Source organism: Synchiropus splendidus, chromosome 7, assembly GCF_027744825.2.
Source record: "Synchiropus splendidus isolate RoL2022-P1 chromosome 7, RoL_Sspl_1.0, whole genome shotgun sequence".
In the NCBI taxonomy this organism is placed as follows: Eukaryota; Metazoa; Chordata; class Actinopteri; order Syngnathiformes; family Callionymidae; genus Synchiropus; species Synchiropus splendidus.
In genome coordinates this window covers 14,823,585-14,840,897 of record NC_071340.1, presented here as the reverse complement: position 1 = coordinate 14,840,897, position 17,313 = coordinate 14,823,585, and the positions used below count along the sequence as shown (strand labels likewise).

The 17,313-nt window shown below is 41.4% G+C and overlaps 2 protein-coding genes across 5 annotated transcripts in view; one reads left to right on the top strand and one right to left on the bottom strand.

Moving 5' to 3' along the window:
• Window positions 1–568: 568 nt before the first annotated feature.
• On the bottom strand, window positions 569–13,432 carry ssh1a (slingshot protein phosphatase 1a). The gene is made up of 15 exons (XM_053869903.1): window positions 13,188–13,432; window positions 11,636–11,673; window positions 8,071–8,171; window positions 7,584–7,648; window positions 7,056–7,177; window positions 6,780–6,848; window positions 6,575–6,640; window positions 5,964–6,158; window positions 5,785–5,878; window positions 4,874–5,002; window positions 4,728–4,774; window positions 4,508–4,654; window positions 4,145–4,345; window positions 3,356–4,049; window positions 569–2,762 (listed from the first exon to the last, which is right to left on the bottom strand). The coding sequence occupies exons 1-15, from the start codon at window positions 13,266–13,268 to the stop codon at window positions 1,743–1,745; spliced, it is 3,069 nt and encodes a 1,022-aa protein (XP_053725878.1). The 5' UTR covers window positions 13,269–13,432; the 3' UTR covers window positions 569–1,742.
• The window catches only part of LOC128762075 (D-amino-acid oxidase-like), an 8,934-nt gene continuing 4,467 nt past the window's right edge, over window positions 12,847–17,313 (top strand). For 2 of the 4 annotated variants that reach the window (XR_008415526.1, XM_053869907.1), the window contains exons 1-8: window positions 13,516–14,367; window positions 14,688–14,883; window positions 14,950–15,064; window positions 15,155–15,231; window positions 15,630–15,695; window positions 15,960–16,014; window positions 16,122–16,226; window positions 16,300–16,382. Coding sequence is in view for 3 of the 4 variants with exons in the window: in XM_053869907.1 (XP_053725882.1) it covers window positions 14,690–14,883; window positions 14,950–15,064; window positions 15,155–15,231; window positions 15,630–15,695; window positions 15,960–16,014; window positions 16,122–16,226; window positions 16,300–16,382 (695 nt within the window). In the remaining variant the exon portion in view is untranslated. Of the gene's footprint in view, window positions 13,102–13,166; window positions 13,353–13,515; window positions 14,368–14,687; window positions 14,884–14,949; window positions 15,065–15,154; window positions 15,232–15,629; window positions 15,696–15,959; window positions 16,015–16,121; window positions 16,227–16,299; window positions 16,383–17,313 lie in introns of those variants that run through there. The other 2 variants (XM_053869908.1, XM_053869909.1) reach the window with 2 other exon arrangements.

Genomic DNA, 17,313 nt, shown 5'->3' with positions numbered 1-17,313 from the left:
GACAGATCAAAAGACCACCACATACCCAGATAGTTGCCAGATAGTTTTTGGTTTTTAATTTTTATCAAATAGCTATGTATTATAGTTGCAATTATAACATGTATTTCATGGTTAACTATTATGTTGAGCCACAAATAGAATGTTTGAGGCATGAAATTGAGCTACACTTGGGCCATGCCTGATTAAGAGTCGATGTTTCTGAACAAGTGAGTGGAAAAAGCTGAACACATATAGGACCCCAGGATCTCCCCAAACACTCCATTTTAACCTTGCAGCCTTTTAACACTGTTAATAGTAAGGTTAAATATCCAAGTCACACAACAATACGGGGAAACTTTACACACACACTCACATGATTCCCTCTACACAGAGCCACTGTTCATTGTGTGTCTCCTGCGTGATCTGAAGAGTGTGTAGCTCCAATCTTTCATCGATGTCACGCAAAAGAGGACAAACACACATATTACATAACTGTAGCAACAATGCAGAGGCATGAAGTTGTTTCAAGTTAACACACCGTCCCAGTCGGAGTCCACTGAAGCAAAATGAGCCTCAAAAATTATGAAAAATGTGTTTATTTTCCATAATTATCACATACAGTACAATATTTTGTCCAACTTAAAAAAGTGCAATATGCGTTCAAACATGAACAGTAAAAAAAAGTTACTGCATTAATTAAATATAAAAGTAAATGGTTACGAGGAAGTGCCGTAACCGAGTGTGATAGTAGCTTTAAAACTCATACATGACATGAGCGTAAAAGCATAACAGCTAGAAGCCAACAACTCCACTGAGTCGCTTCGTTCCTCCCAAATGTGCAAAAAGATGTGACAGCATTTCAAAATATTCAATGATTGATGTTATACAGATTCAAACAGCTTTTCCCGTACAACATGGAAATGGCCAAACAACTTTGGTCTTTGACATGTTAAATAAAAAAAAAAGGTAAAAATGTTGGCAACCTTTAAGACTGAAGAATGAAAACGGCAAAGACTCATTGTGTTTCACATCTTGTCGGACACAGAGCCCGGGGAAAGTCATCATATGATGTGACTGCGAAAACTCCTGTCACACTCCATATTTGCATCATGATTTCCAGCCACGTGACGTCTCTCTGATCTCCAATAAGGAGAATGGGGAGGTTGAGGAAGAACGCATGTCATGAAGAGTTTTTTTTTTTTTTTCCTCCTCAAGTAGAAATGCAGTGAGAACAAACTGGCCTAAATCATGTCCTTCAGTCATTCTCATATACACTGGTTCAAATGTGCCACACATTAAAATTAATGTGTAAAATTAACGTCATACTTCTGCCGGATGAAAAAAGGGCCATGAGGCTTGGATTAATGTACTAGCTTCTTAAAGACATGGTGCAGTAAATATCAAGATCCGTTCAGTGGCTCAAGTTAATCGTTTCGCACGAGTATTTGCGGACTACAGTACGTACCAAGTGCATACAGCGGGGAAGCCAAAGTTTCCCATATCGATGTGTTGTGCACTCCATGACACTGTGCCTCACCTCTCTAAGGCACTTAATGTCCATGAATCAAACCAGGATGCACACAGGGTGAGCTGATGGCTTTACACACTTGTCAGTTACAGCAATACGACGGTGAACAGCAGTTTGAGAAACAATGTGGCAAAGGAGAGTTCATGATGACAGTTGGCTTTGTGAGTCTGTCCGTTTGACTTCTCTTCCTCTTCTCCACATTCAGCGCATGAAGGTCAGTAGCAGCGATGATGTGTCAACTTCGGGCATCCTCAGGTCCAGCTCCCTCTCTACTGTGCGGTTCCTTGCAGGTACTTGCCACGGTAGAGGGAGACCCCCAGTCCTGCCCACCATCTGGCTCTGGCGACAGCGAGAAGGGAAGCAATGTGCCAGCATCAGAAGAGCAAGCCGAGCAAAGGTCCTCGGAGGAGAAAGTGAGGCTGCCCAGCTTTGCCAGCGAGTTGGAGCGCTTGAGCCTCGACGACACAGTCAGACCAGCCAAGCGCATTCGGGTCTCAATCTCCTGAGCCCTCTGACGTACGAGGCCCGGCTTGCCTCTGACGCTGCGCAGACTCTCGCTGCTGGAACTTCGTGTCAAAGTGGAGCCGTGAGGTGATGAGGTGGGCGACCCAACCGCCCCCACCAGGGCGTCGTTCGTCAGCGGCAACACAAGCGGCTCCAACCGAACTTGGCATGGTGTGGAGGTTTTTAGGGGGAAATCGAACAACTCCTCCGTTTGAAGGCGGCTCTTCTTGGACAGTGTGCATGGGTTAGAGGGCCTCGGGGACTGCTGGCTCTCATGAGTCAAACCTGAAAGCCTCTCTAGTCGCTCGGCTTGCCGGCGCACCAGACCAGAGCTTTGCAGTTCTGCTGTGTCCTGTTTCTGGCCCATGTAGCACGCCACTGGCTCACCCTCCGTCATGCTCAACAATCCAGCGACAGCAGCAGAACAATCTACAGGCTGGTTTTCAGTGGAGATCTCTAGTAAGACATTGTTGTTCTTTTCACTGGAGAGCAGCGGAACTCCTTCACCAGGTTGCATTGATGGCATGAGAGCCGGGCAGCTCTGACAGTCACTCTGCGGTTCACAGTGACTCTGCCGAGCAGCTGGACACTTGAGGCCTTCAGGTGGAGAATGGGATAGTCGGACTGAAGCACTTGGAATGCTGTGGGTGCTGGAGTTAAGGCAATGCTTGGAGACCAAAGTCAAAGAGTCTTTCTTTGAACTGCTTCTGGAATCCAAAGACTGAGCAGCAGAGAGAGAAGACATGATCCCCTGAACAACCAGAGGACAAAGTTAGTTTCTGGAAAAGAATTACAAATAAAAGCATTTTTTTTAAACTTATATCAGTGCCGTGAGATTAAACAGTGAAAAACCAGTGCAAGCAAAACAGTTAAACAGTGATGAGTTACTTATTATAAGATGTTTGAAATGTTTAAGTCCCACAAATAAGAAAAAAAGAATCTGAATATAATGTCATCACCCAAAGCTCTACAAACACGTCTAATTATTCTCAGGGAGCCTGCAGAAAACAGAGCGCAGCTCCTGCATCTTGTGCACATGACCTTTCCCATTCCAATATTGATTCTTTTAACATTTAAGCTCAGAGGAATTAAAGATAGCTGCAGCTGAAAGGGAGATGAGCTTTCTCCTTGCCTCGCTTGCCATTTTGGCCTGAGAGGATTCAAATGTCAATCATTAAAAGCCTCCCTGTTGAGGTGTAAACCTCCATAATTTTCATGCAAAACTCTGGCAATGAGCAGCAAAAGACAGCTTTGATTGAGATAAATACTGGTGACATTCTGGCATTTGGAAAAGCCATGTGTTATATTCATCCTTTGTGAATATAATAACTCAAGAAGACTTACACTGAGGTGGTGGAGAGAGTCAAAGTGGTTGTTATTGTTGGAATTTTCATTCAGTGTTGCAAGATCCATCCCGTTGCTCTCAGCATCTCCTTCTACGTCAACATCTTGTGCATCGACCAGGTTGCCTCCCTCGCCACCACCGCCGTCATCCGGCTGCATCAAGACCTCCATCTCTGCTTCCTCCTTTCGGGCCTCCTCTTCATCCTCTTCCACGACAGTACTAAATTCGAGCCTCAGTCGCAGCTCCTCCATGGCTTCAGGACCACGGCTGCTGGTCTGGGCAGCCGTGCCCTCTGCTGCGGGCCCGAAGGCAGGAATTGGCAGACCGTCGTGGCCGTCAAAAGCCTCATCATCTAATAAAGCATCACGCTCAACATCCTCAATCTCGATGAAGACTTTCTCCATGCCCAAGAGAGGGGGTCCTCGCACAGGAGTGGATGGCTCACTGTCCAGCGCCGAGTCAGAGAGACGTCGGAAATAATAGTTGTTGTAGGCCGGGTCTATTTCCAAAGACACCGCCCGGCAGGGTGAGGGGCATTTGGCAGCTTTATCAGACAGGGCTTCTTCACAGCATGGCGACATGCCAGGCTCTGGGGTGGGGTGGTCTCCTTCTACGCCACCACAACACTGGGGTTGCCCCTCTGCCATCTCACAGTCTCCATCAGGATGCCAAAGCTTGTTGTGTCGTTGATTACTGAAAAAAAAAAAAAAGGACGATATGGTGAATCATCATACCATGATGACCATGGCTTGGCGCAAATTCATACACTTCCTTTGATGGATCGCTACCTGGCATCAAGTATTCCCTCATACTCCGCCAACTGCTTCATGAAGCCAGGGTTAGGTCGTGTAATGCTCCTTTTTTCCTTGACAAACTTGTATGCTTTCTCTAAAGACCATCCGTACTCCTTCATGGCGTAGGCGATGACTGTGGAGGCAGATCGGCTGACACCCATCTTACAATGAACGAGACACTTGGACTGGTTCTTTCTGTGGAGCAAAAGAAACATTTGTAATTTACTTATAAACATAATATTTGGAGCAAAGCTGTAACACAAGCCCTCAAATATTAGTGCAAGAAAACCGATCACATTTGTCTGTAATGAATGATATATATTAGCAACAAGTTAATACACAATGATTTTCACTCACTTTGCTTTGACAATGAAGTTGTATGTGTCGTTCCAGTGAGCCAGCAGGTCAGTGGCGTCTTCATCGTAAACACGGATGTTGTGATAACTGAATGTTCCAGGAAAGAAGTTGTCTATCTCCCTGGTGACGTTCAGTATGAAGCCAACACTGAAAAAGCAAAGTTGGTCATCAATCACATCACGGTTTTTGTATCAACACTGGTTGATCTGCGATTATTTACCCCGTCTCTTGCAGTTCCTCCAAATTAGAAGCGTTCCATTCGGAGCCCTTAAAACAAATCAGTCCAGAGTGAGCATAATATGTGACTTGCAAACATCTTCAATGAGACAAAAACAGAAAACAAGGTGACAGTGTCAGGTGTCTCACCAGGTACACATGGTCGAAGATGAGCGTGGCTTTGTCCATCTGGCCCAGAATCAACAACATCTCATTGTCGATGAACTCTTTGTACTCCTTAAGGTTGCAGCTCATGTGTTGCTCCAGCTCTGTTCGGATCTGAGACAAATTTAGATTAATTGAAACGCTCAAAGTTGGGCAGAGACGGACGAAATAAAAAACCTTGCGATAAATTGTAAAGGCTTTTTCAACTCTATGACTACTATGCCACATGCGCATTATTATAACACACCTTTTAATAGATAAATAAATATGAAGTTACAAACATCCAGATCAGAAATTAGGCTACAAGTATTAAGGAAATATGATAGATAACCATCAGTTTTGACAGTAGCTTGTGATCTGCATCTACAAGACTTCAATTTATGATATAAATGAAAATCATTTGAGGCAAATCAGTGGTAGGCTTTTTAGTTCAATGAGTTAGCAAGTGAAGGGAGTGAGAGAAAGCGGAGAGTCATACAACATGGAACAAAAGAATGAAGACCATGAAAGAGACACAAGAACAGATGACTGATCAGTTAATTGAGGATGCCTGACCAGTGGAGTACAATTGTCCACGTGGTGATTTTTAAGACGCAGACTCTTGTCTTGTGGCACCAGACTCTTGTCTTGTGGGTTCAAGTTCAAGTGTCACATCATGAATGTGAGAGAAAGGCTTCGAGGAGAAGCAGCAGTATGGCTTCTTGCTGAGGAAGAGCACCACAGATCTGTACTTCTCAGCCAATTGGGGATGTTGATCAAGAATGTCAGACAAAGAATTGGATGTAGTGAAGTTGCCTTTAGTCTACTTGCAAAACAATGAATCTTTCAATCAAAATGGGCCGTTGCCATAATGGAATCAAATGTTCAGCCACTTGTGCTGGGTGTGTCCATTATACCTGCTTGCATGTGACATTCTCCAGGTCCTGGCATGTCATGATGCTTCTGAGTTTGGCTTTAATAAGGCACTCTGTCCTCTCTCGCTCTGAAGGTCTAGCACAGGAGAAAACAGTGAATGTGAAGCTATAGCATTTTCACCACCATTTTCAGAAGCTTCTGGACGGAAGTAAAAACTGACTTGTCGACAAACATGGTGGGTGAATCCGGCCGTGTGGTCTCAAGGTCTTTCATGGCGTTCCACTCGTTGATGCAACTCTGCTCAGAGGCTATGCAACTTTCGTAGTAGCCCATCCATGTGAGTGCCATGCCCCCAGGGAAGTAGTTATACCTGCGTGACACTTCACATGCTTTGTGCAGCACCTGGAGGGCAGACCTAGCATGAGGTGGAGAGGATACCAGGTCAGACTAATAAAACATGGAAAATATTTCAGAAGCATGCAAAAAAAAGAAAACCCAGACCAGTCAATCTATGATCCATTGGTGCTTGGTATTGAGTGTTTCACATTCACTATGCATTCACCGCCATCATGTTGAAAACATGACAGTGAAAATAGGGCTTTCAAAAGAAAGACAATAAATAAATCATATGGCTTTATCGTTTACAACAAATGAGGACGTGTCAATAGCTGCAATTGCTATCCAATTCCAGCAGGTGGCAGAGAGAAGCAGCATCGACCAGACCCCTGCAGCTCAGGAGGACATGTGCTCATCACATGCTATCAGGAGATTTATTGTGCTGTGTCATGACAGTATACGGTTGTAAACAGCCGGCTCCAGAGGATTACTTACCACATAGCCTGCACTGACACAGGTTTGAAGACGTGTGTCCGGCCCGCCGTGTTCACTGTAAAGCCTCTGACGAGGAAGCAAAACAGATGTTTACTTGCTGCGTCTGGACCATGTAACAGTATGGTGAGATGTAGATGTAGTGAGGGTAAAATGCAGCTTCAGATATGTCCTCATTAAAAGGTCAGACTGGGAGAAAAAGACTTACCCGTCTCCATCCAGATGAATTTTTGTGTCACTCCAAAGAGGAAGCACCATGCCAATGGAACAGCTTTTGCTGCAGGAGAATTAAAAATATTATCATAAACTGGAACAATAATGTTAAAACTTTTGCACTTTAGTTAGTAGTTTGGCTTATTTTATATGTTGGTCAGCTATTGTTTTGTTTTTGGCACCTTTGATTTGGAGACAAACAGAAGACTACAAAATGAGGGTAGTAGGAAGTCTAATATTCAAGTGAAACGACTCTTTATGTCCAACTTACCAGTCTTTGCTAGTGAAGTCAATTCCGAGAAGAATGTTCTCTTCAGTGTCTTGTCGCCCACTGGTGTAAAGAACTACCATGTAGCGCACGCGATCTGACCAAGCACTCTCTAGCCGTACCGCCTGCACAGCAGAGTAAAAGTTAACACAGAAAAAATGTGGTTAATAATGTTCAAATGACAATGTGAGACGGATTAATGATGTGAAACACGACGACCCCCAGTTGGTCTTCAGTCTGCCCAGTTATCCATCACGTGTCTAGCAGTTTTGGAGACATTTATATAATTTGCCTTGAGTGGAAAAAGGTATGTCTGAAGAGGTAAGTATGTGGAAAAACAATTACATTATAACTATATCATAAGCAGAGTCCTCTGTGTTAACACACATTACCAATAGTAACACACACACACACAGGACTGAGCCTTTTTTTCTCCAATGTCTTTTCAGACGAAAATAATTCAAAGAGTCAGTCAATGTTTCTTTCATAAGCAAATGTGTAGAAAAACACTGTTCATCATTAAAGCCTCACCAGTTTTATCCGGTCCTCTGAGCGAAGGATATTAATCATCACTTGCAGATGTTGAGGCAAGTCACCTTTCGGAGGAAAAAGAGCGTTATGAATCAGACTTTTTTTTTTTTTTACGGTATGTGTGTCAGATTCATAAACATATATTGAAGGTAATGAAAACAGTTATTAAGCACCATGTTAAACGTCCAGTTCTCTACAACCATAATACATAATACACCAAGTGTTTAACCACGTATATAACTCTCTGAACAAAACATTTTCATAACAATTTGCACTATGAAGCAGACAGCGTGAGACCAAGGAAAATAGCATTTAATAATCATTAAAAGTTTCACCCAACAGAAATGGCATGTGGAGGATTAAAGCTCTAATCTGCTTGAGCTACACGCCTGGAATATGCTTATGAACGACCATCATATTCCTCTACTCAAACAAGCACATCTGTTATGACTTGTATGCGCTGGTGTTACGGCAGTGTGGTTTTTACCTGCATGTTTGTGATGTGGATGCACCTTTTGGCTCTGCTGACTGCTGCCCTGCTGCAGGAAAAGTGCAGCGCCCTTCACCATGAAGAAACTCTCACTGAGGCTGGAAGACAAAGAGGAAAACTGGTACTTCAGAATTTAGCAGATGAATTTTAAAGAGACGAACAATTTTAACCTTGAATTTATTAGGAATCCATCAACTAGATTTCATATAATGCCAAGGCAAATGAATGACACATCGACATAACAAGTGCTGAAAAAGGATGAAGAGCAAACAAGCCTTCACACACCTGCTTGTAAAGAGCTAAACATTCTTATGTCAGTCTCGAGAGATGTTAACAGATGACATCATGAACTGCAATAAAACAACAAACTGCTGTTTCCCCCAGGCAAACCTCGCTCTCATTCCATTTCACTGGAAATCAGTGTGAGCACATTCGTTAAACATTCTGGCAGGGTAGAACAAAGGCACCATGCATTAACATGTTTAGCCTGGCACCATAAATAATAATGAGTGACTGCGGCACGACGTAATCCAAACACAGGTTCTGTCATGTGTAAGTCCTTGCTCAAAAGAATGCTGCTCATGTCACTTGTACATACTGTAACTAGTATTAGTGATTACTTAAGGTGACAAACATGAAAATGACTAAAACATAGCTGAAATTACTTCATGAAGAGAATGAGGGTTTGTGTTGTGATGGTTGTTTCATGTAAAAAAATTTCCCACTTAAAAAAAAAAAAAAAAAAACTCACAAAAGAGAGTGATTTACATTTAAATATTTGACTCTAATTTTAACTCTTTATTCTAAAGTTACAGATTATCACATGTGCAATAATCAATATTTAAAACTTTTAGCTGTTCAAGAAAACACAAGATGTACATTCCATTTACAGACATTCTAAATACACAAAACTTACATTCGGTTTATCTGAGCCTGTGTGAGCACGGCATTCTCCACAAAATATGGTAGCATCTTCATCACGGCTTTCTGGATGGGTTCTACAACCAGATGCATCCTGTTGACTGAACAAGCCTAAGTCTCCTCAGCGCAATCTACCTCCACAAGGAAGCAAAGTGTGTGAGACAAACAGTGCTTCCGATTCCTGGGTGACAGCCTTTAAGTGACAGACTGCAGCTATCCGTGCAGCTCAGCGCTGAGGTGTTTGGATTCCACTCCCTGCGCTCCCTCCTCCTTCCTGAGCCAGTGTCTGTCAGTGCAACCGTCTACCCTACACCTTGCACTCACCAGCATCCACTGAGCTACACTTGCGGTCCCCCGAAACAATGCAGAATTGCTGACTCACAGAAACAAACACCGGGGTCAAGGATGACCCGAGTCAGCAACTTAGCACTTGAAAAATCTCCTATAGCTTTCCAAAAGAAACCCATTAAGCCATCCAGCCGAAGAAAAGTCAGCCCATTTGTTCCATTGGACTACAAATGCAGACAAAGGCAATGTAGCCAAAACTGCTTAACGGCACGTAAATGCCATCTCATGGGTCAACAGAATCCTAGGCAGTGCTGCCAGGGAGCTAGACACATGAGAGAAGCATGGGCAGAGAGGCCGGTGAGAACTGGCCCCTGACCAAAACTCCCAAATCTCATTATACACTGGCTTATAAAGCAGGGATTATCTTGTCTTTCTACTTCAGGTAGTCAGTTGAGGATGTCACTCACACACGTATAGCAAAGAAACCAGTTCGGGTTAAGCTTTGCCTGATAGCTTGAGATATTAGTTTACTATTTATTCTATTCGTGAATTTGTTTAACTGGCAACAAAAACTAAGGACTGTGTAAATATACGTAGATATAATATAAATATACATAAATATACTGTAGTGAATGATAAAGGTCTAGAACCAGATCAAAACAAGGTTAAAAAAAAAAGAAACAATAGTAGCCTGCTGCTTATACAGTCCATATGGCTAAGACAAACCCACAAGCCACAATTGTGCTCCTGATACAAATAGCAAGAGTTACCCTGTGGATGGGTGGTTTTAGATTCATCATACTGATGAAACTAGACTGACACTTATGAGTAGGCTGCCATTATGTTAAGTCAATCATGGCTTAGAAAGAACTTGTCATTGCCCTCTTGACCCACAGTGAAACACTGATTTATGACTGAAGATAAATCTGACTTGCTCAACTGCATTTCTGTGAATCATTGAGCACTACACACGCTGCTACCAACATTCTACTCCAAGAAACATCATTTGTACTTCAGAACGTGGACTGATTCTAGGAGCCATGCTTAACTTGGCGCAGATGGACCTAGCAAGGGCCAAACTTAACCAGATGTCCTCTAAGCCTCGACACTGAATCATCAGGTGCAGCTGTAAGTACAGGATGAAGGTCTAGGGAGTCGACCTTGATTTAACAGTGCTGTTCTTTATTTCAGTGTGACCTGTTCGCACACGGGCAAAATGTGGTGAAAATTTGTCAGGAGCAGTTTATTGCACTCTCAGAGTGAAAAGGTTTGGATGAGTAAGCACTGAGGTGAAGGATGAAACCACCACCAAATAAATACATCACATTTACAGTTAATAAACAATTTACATTACAAGGTGAAAAATGGAAATAATAGTCTTCTTTTGCCCAAATCTAAAAATCTTCTCACTATACAGACATTTACATTGTATTGACAAGATATCCACAACTAAAGGCAGCTGGAAACAACATGCTGATCTTAACAGACAACTGGCAACATTTTATATGAGGCATAATTTCTGCATAATACATTGAAACAATCTTTAAAAAAATGAAAGCAATCCTGAAGCAAGTTGTGACCTGCATCATGCATAGATCTTTCTCGCACACCTTGAAAGCTTGAGGGTTTAATTCAGGACATTGCACAACAAACTGAACTGCTTGTTACTTTGTTTGTAACACTGCCTCTTTCAGTGATAGAAAAAGAGGATATTTGGTGCTTGTTTGAGTCCAAGTCCTATATTTCCATCCAGATTTGTATTTGTGAGTGCCTACATGACTAAATTTGACTGAACTCACCGAGAAAATGGTGATGTGCTGTGACAAAGTTTCTATCTTATAAGACTAGATAAAAGATACAAAGCTGGAAAATAATCATTTTGATACATAATTACATAGCAAAACATGTAACATACAGGTATGACTTTTAACCTGCCATTGACATATTCACGCACAACAAAACCTTCCTGTCCTTAAATCAATCAAAAGGCTTGGAAACTGCCAAATAATCCAGTTTTAAATCAAACTGTCATCAAGAGGTTTATCGAAGGTCTAAGGTGAAATCAAAATAAGTGAAGTGTGAGAACAAAATGTTAGTGTAAACACGCATTTACATGAAATTAATGAGATGATTCTTTTACAGATGCCTCAGCCAACAAGGGCGCCAGACGGGTGTTCTGTAACACTGACTCCGTTGATCTCATTTGCGGATGCCAGCAAGTCTGCCACCCTTGCAGATTGCGCTGAATGACTCAAAGCCAGATCTACCCCATAAATCAACAACACCTGTTTGTAAATGTGGAAATATTGTACCAGGCACCAAGTCATCTGAAATGTTCTCCAAGTAAACCTACCTTTGATTAACTCGCCGCTCATCTTCACTCCCGAAGTCCTGTAAAAGACATCAACGGATGAATGAACGGTGTAAAAATGTGGCACTGTAAACAGACTACGTAGACAGTAGAGAAACCAAAATATACAAAGCCAATCAAAAGACAAATATGTGCCTGCCAAGGGAAAAATAACAAACCATTTTTAAGGCTGTGTGGCTGCTTTTTGAGCTTTATGTAAAAATATACATTATGAGACCATCACATATGCAAATGAAAACAAAACAAAAAAAAAAAAATTAAAGATTTCATGTGAAAATCTCGGGCCAATTCCCACAAAATACTCAAAGCAACAGCAACTGCTTTTGAAAAGTGTGTCGTCCATGGTGCGATCACAGAGTGAGACATGACTTTGTCTAGGTTCTGGATCATAAATGTAAAGCGTTACCAGCTGTTACATTGCTGTGCAGGCGACAGATCAGCGGTTCCACCACCAGAAATATCAACCCGAGATGATTCTTCGAATGATCTATGAAGACAGCTAATGTTTTCTCACGATTAGAATCTGCTTTTTGGCGGTTATCTGAATAATTCACGACAACACTGGGTTGCAGATGGTAGTACTCCACTGCTGACACACACCCCACAGCCATGTGAGTGGATGACATCATAGCTGCAGCCACCACTGTCAACCTCCCAGACCACCGGACTGCACCAAAGGCAGGTGGGAATTGAAAGAAAGCCTGTAAACTCCTTAAATATAACGGTCACACAAGCGAGCTCATGGATCCACACTGCATCATCTTCTGATGTGAGATAAGATGAGGCAAAAGGAGGCTTGAGCAGCATATAACTATGGATGGTTAGCGCCACCATGTGGCGATCATGCGGAGGTTTAGCATTATTAATCAATATTTATATTGCGATAATTAAAAGCATTACAGCAACAAATATTAAATGAGTACAATATTACTAGCCCATTGCTAAAGTAAAACAACTTTTATGCCACGGGTAGCGGGTGTATACCAATTATGAAATTTAACACACTGTCGTTTTATCAAACCTTTTTAAACGAGTAGAGACTGATAAAAATATTAACCAGATTAATATTGATTTGTTCAAAACTGAATATCTAGCGTTACTATAGGTTTATTAGACGCCAATTCCACTTCTTTCAAAAACATGCTACGAGAGGCAAGCTTCACCGAAATCGTTTTATCATAACATACTTACTGTTGAATAAGTGATAGGGCAACAATTATTGACAGCTATTCAATGGGCTAACATTGGCGACAGCTTGAATCAATCGTGTGGATGCTGCCAATGGGTTCTATGCTTAACTCATTCTTCCGCTAAAAAAATAACTAATTGTAGAAGATTTTTTATACTTTGAAAGCCCCTGCTTTTGTAGAGAAACCAATATGTTAGAATTCGAAACGTAGAGTGAGCTAGTGGTGGCTAACGAGTTAGCACGAAGTAACGACAGCGAGGTTAGCTTCCAACACAGGACATCTCTCACATCCACAGCCTTTTTATCAAACCGTTCGACCCACAGGGCCTGTTAGACAGAACCTACCTCCCCACCGGTCGTGGCGGTCGTGCTGGCGCTGGACGCAGCACTCGGGGTCGGGGACCGCTGCAGAGTGACCAACGCCATGGCTGGAAGCTGAGGATGCACCGGCCGCCGCTATGGCCTGGCTCGGCGAGCTGCTAACTGCTGTGTGGACCGTCTGAGCAGGAAGTACTGCATCCTCTTCACGCATGCGGCGACTGTCATTGAAATATGTTGTAAATATTGAGGAAGATAACGATATATATATATATATATATATATATATATATATATATATATATATATATATATATATATATATATATATATATGAATGAGCTCAGAGCACAAAACACATGATAGTTCTAGAATGCATTGTTGTTATTAAAGCAGTTCGACATTCAATCTATCACTCATGAATGAAGTGCTGCTGGTGAAATGCTAGAAATTGCGTATTTTACTTTTTTTTTATTTACACATGGAATTTGCCTGTGTGGTCATTTATTCTTTTCTTCATCCCCTTTTACTGACGTACGTATGTATAATGTTCTATAATGATCTCGTTTTCCCTCGTTCTTTCTAATAGCAGAACTTTGCATGCGTTTGTTCTTTGAACCACTCGTCATCTCAACAAGTCTCATCACAAACTTTAAAGCAATTATACATTCGCTCTCACCTTTGTAATGTCACTTATTATTTTTACTTTATTGGTTTATAGTGTCCTTCTCGGTTGACCTGACCTTATTTTTCACATAAATATTTTTTCACTGGAAACAAATAAATACTTCCTTATTTTTATCGGACGGAATAATAACTTTTATTTTGTGAATTTAGATGGGTTTTTTTTCAGTCAGGTTTTCTTACGTACGTAGCACAATGCAAACATTTACATTATGAATCTATCAGCGATAAAAAAAAAAAGATAAATATCTAATTAAAATACTTTCCCATTAAATGAATTTGCATGCATTTAGTAGATAATTGTAAAACAGTTATGCAGATCATCTTGGTTGATTATGGTGCGTTCCTGTAATTAAATTGTATTTTACATTTAACATCTTCGCATACCTGCACAATGGTGTTAACATGTTTGCAGTGACGACAGCGGAAACACAGCGACAGAGCGTATCTCTGGGCACGCCCCCTTAACCACGTGACCGCTGGGTCTCTGTGAAGTTTTGCACGAGTGACAGCTCTTCTGAAGGTAAATTCACTTTTGAAGAATTTTATTGCCTGTCTCATAAGTCTTAGGTTTTTCTAGATATTTTAGTAGCTTCATTGCAACACTGCACACGTTTGGTTTTGAGTGATCGCCTCGATTTCGATTTGTTACATAATTTACGTGCAGTCACTTGGATTCGTGTTTGTTTCGATATTGAATTCATTACGTTGACATCAACTAAAAAATAATTTTCTAGTAAGTACCGAACTCCTGTCAACCACCTTGTTTATTACCACATATTGATATCACCACCAGTACTACGTATGCTCTCCCTTGTTTAATGCCAATGTTTGTCAACTCAGACATGCGTGTGGCAGTGATTGGAGCTGGAGTCATTGGCCTGTCGACTGCTCAGAGCATTTATGAGCAGTATCACTCCATCGTTTCGCCACTGACCATCGAGATATATGCCGACTGTTTCACCCCACTGACCACCAGTGATGGAGCTGCGGGCTTCTGGCAACCATATCTCTATGATAAGGGCAACATCCAAGAGACGTAGGTTCTCACATTTAATTCAACAACACATCTGTTATTCAAACGTTTTATTCTGTTAATGATCAGAAAGTGGAATAGAGAGACCTTTGACTACCTGCTGAGCTGCCTGCGCTCACCGGACTCCATCAAGATGGGCATATTCCTCCAGTCTGGATACAACCTGTGCAGTGAACAATGCCCGGTGAGTAACACAAATAATAAGCAATTAATGTACATGTAATACATATCAAATGGCCCAGTTTATGTCATATCTTGTTTTTTTTTATTGCAGGAACCATCATTCAAAGACATCGTCCTTGGCTTCAGAAAACTCACAGAAAAAGAGCTGGCACTTTTCCCTGGTTACAAGTAGGTTCTCCCATGCTTCTGTGGAGGGGTGTCCAAACCTTCAGAGGGGCCAGATTGTATGAAACGAAGACCAACCATTCTATCCGAACTGTAATCCTCAAAATCCTCCTAGCCCTAATAAAAAATACCCAAACATTTAAAGAGCCACATTACACCTGATCAAGCTTTTAACCAAGTGTGCACAGTAATTGTTATCATCTCAAAAGATGTTCCAGAATATTAATGTTCTTATTTTTGTCATTGCGCCCAATAGGCCGATCACAGTGACTCAAAACAGTCTTTTTCACATAAACATTCATTCCATTCTTCTTCAAGATCAAAAAGAAGTTAATTGCGTAACAATATAAAACGTCCTTGATCACTATTTGATGCTGTGATTATTCTCTTCTTTGCCTCAGTTATGGCTGGTTCAACACTGCTCTGATGGTGGAAGGTAAATCATATTTGCCTTGGCTGACCGAATGGTGAGTAAATGTTTTCCACAGTTTCCACCCACGAATCTTTAACAATGCAAGCGGTTACAAATTAACGCACAAGGAGAGAGGCCTTTTATCAGACTAGACATCACTTATCTTACGTTTTATTATGAGCTTCAATCGTCTCACTTTGACCGCAAAATTAAAGGTGCAAAGCTCATAGTCTTGGCTGCTGTCTAATGTTTGACACCAGAAGTCAGTGAACTTGAAGGGTAAATTCAGTGTTATAAGTCTGGTTATTTTGGTCCACAGGTTGCAAAAAAGAGGAGTGAAATTTTATCACAGGACAGTTGCATCTTTTAAAGAGGTTGGTGAGTTTGCACGGGTGTGATGTTGCTTGACTGGATGCTGTAAATGTGGAGGGAAAATCATGACTATGGTGTGTGGTGCATGTTACCTCTGCCCTTTGCTTAGCTTGCAGAGACTGGGGCAGATGTGATCATAAACTGCACTGGGATGAGATCCGGCGAGCTCCAGCCTGACCCGGAACTCAAACCAGGACGTGGACAGATTGTGAAGGTAAGTGCTTCAGATGTCTGTGCTCATGTTTTTCCCATGAATATGCAAACAAACCAGTTGCCTGTGTTTTCAGGTGGACGCTCCGTGGTTGAAGCATTGGATTATCACACATAATATCGCCAGAGGCGTATACAACTCACCATACATCATTCCAGGGTAGGACCATTCATTACATTTAGATGTCTGTGGTCAGATGAGGCTATGAGTTTCACAAAAGATTAGCTGCTATTCTTTTGGTTTTAACCTTTGTGATGAGTTTAGGTTTGGACCCTAACATGGTACCTCTGGTTTTTATTAGGGGTGGGATTCGATTAAAAAAATAATCTAATTAATTAGAGAATTTGTGATTCATTAATCTCAATTAATTTAATGGTATAAGAATATTTGCCACAAGAAGCTACATTTTTTTTGAATGAATTTAGTATATTGCTGTACCAAGTGATGGACCCATACATACATTCAAACAACAAAATATTGTTTATTTTGCATCAGTTTGACAAAAGCACAATAAATCACGATGGTGGCTATATTCAAGTTTTTATATCACCTTATTTAAACTAAAGGACTTTTAATGTCTTGAAAATATTTGTATAATAATTACAAATTTATAAAATTAAATTAAATTAAATTAAATTAAATGCAAGTATTTTAACACATTTTTTTGTAATTAATTATCATAATCGTAATTAACTTGTTGAAGTCCCACCACTAGTTTTTATTGAACCGAAGAGGCCACAGTGGGTGAGATGGGTTTGAAATATCATGGCAGGAGATGACAGGAAACGGGAGAAGGATTGAGAAGGTGGAGTGAACAAGGCTGTCGCGGTGGCTCTGCAGGGGCAGAAGATGACTCAAAATCAAACAGACCGGAAACACTCCCGGGTTGAAGGGGAACAAGAACAAAGGCTGACTGTCAGCCAAGTTGCTGAGGAAAAGTGCTGTGCTTTGATCAGGCACAGCAGGATTGCCACTGACTGCACTCATTTGGGTGCGCTAGAGTGGATTATGAGATGATCGTCATTCAATCCTGTGACCTGAGCTGCATGTATCATCCGAACGAAGCATTTTCATATGTGTGTTTAAGGAT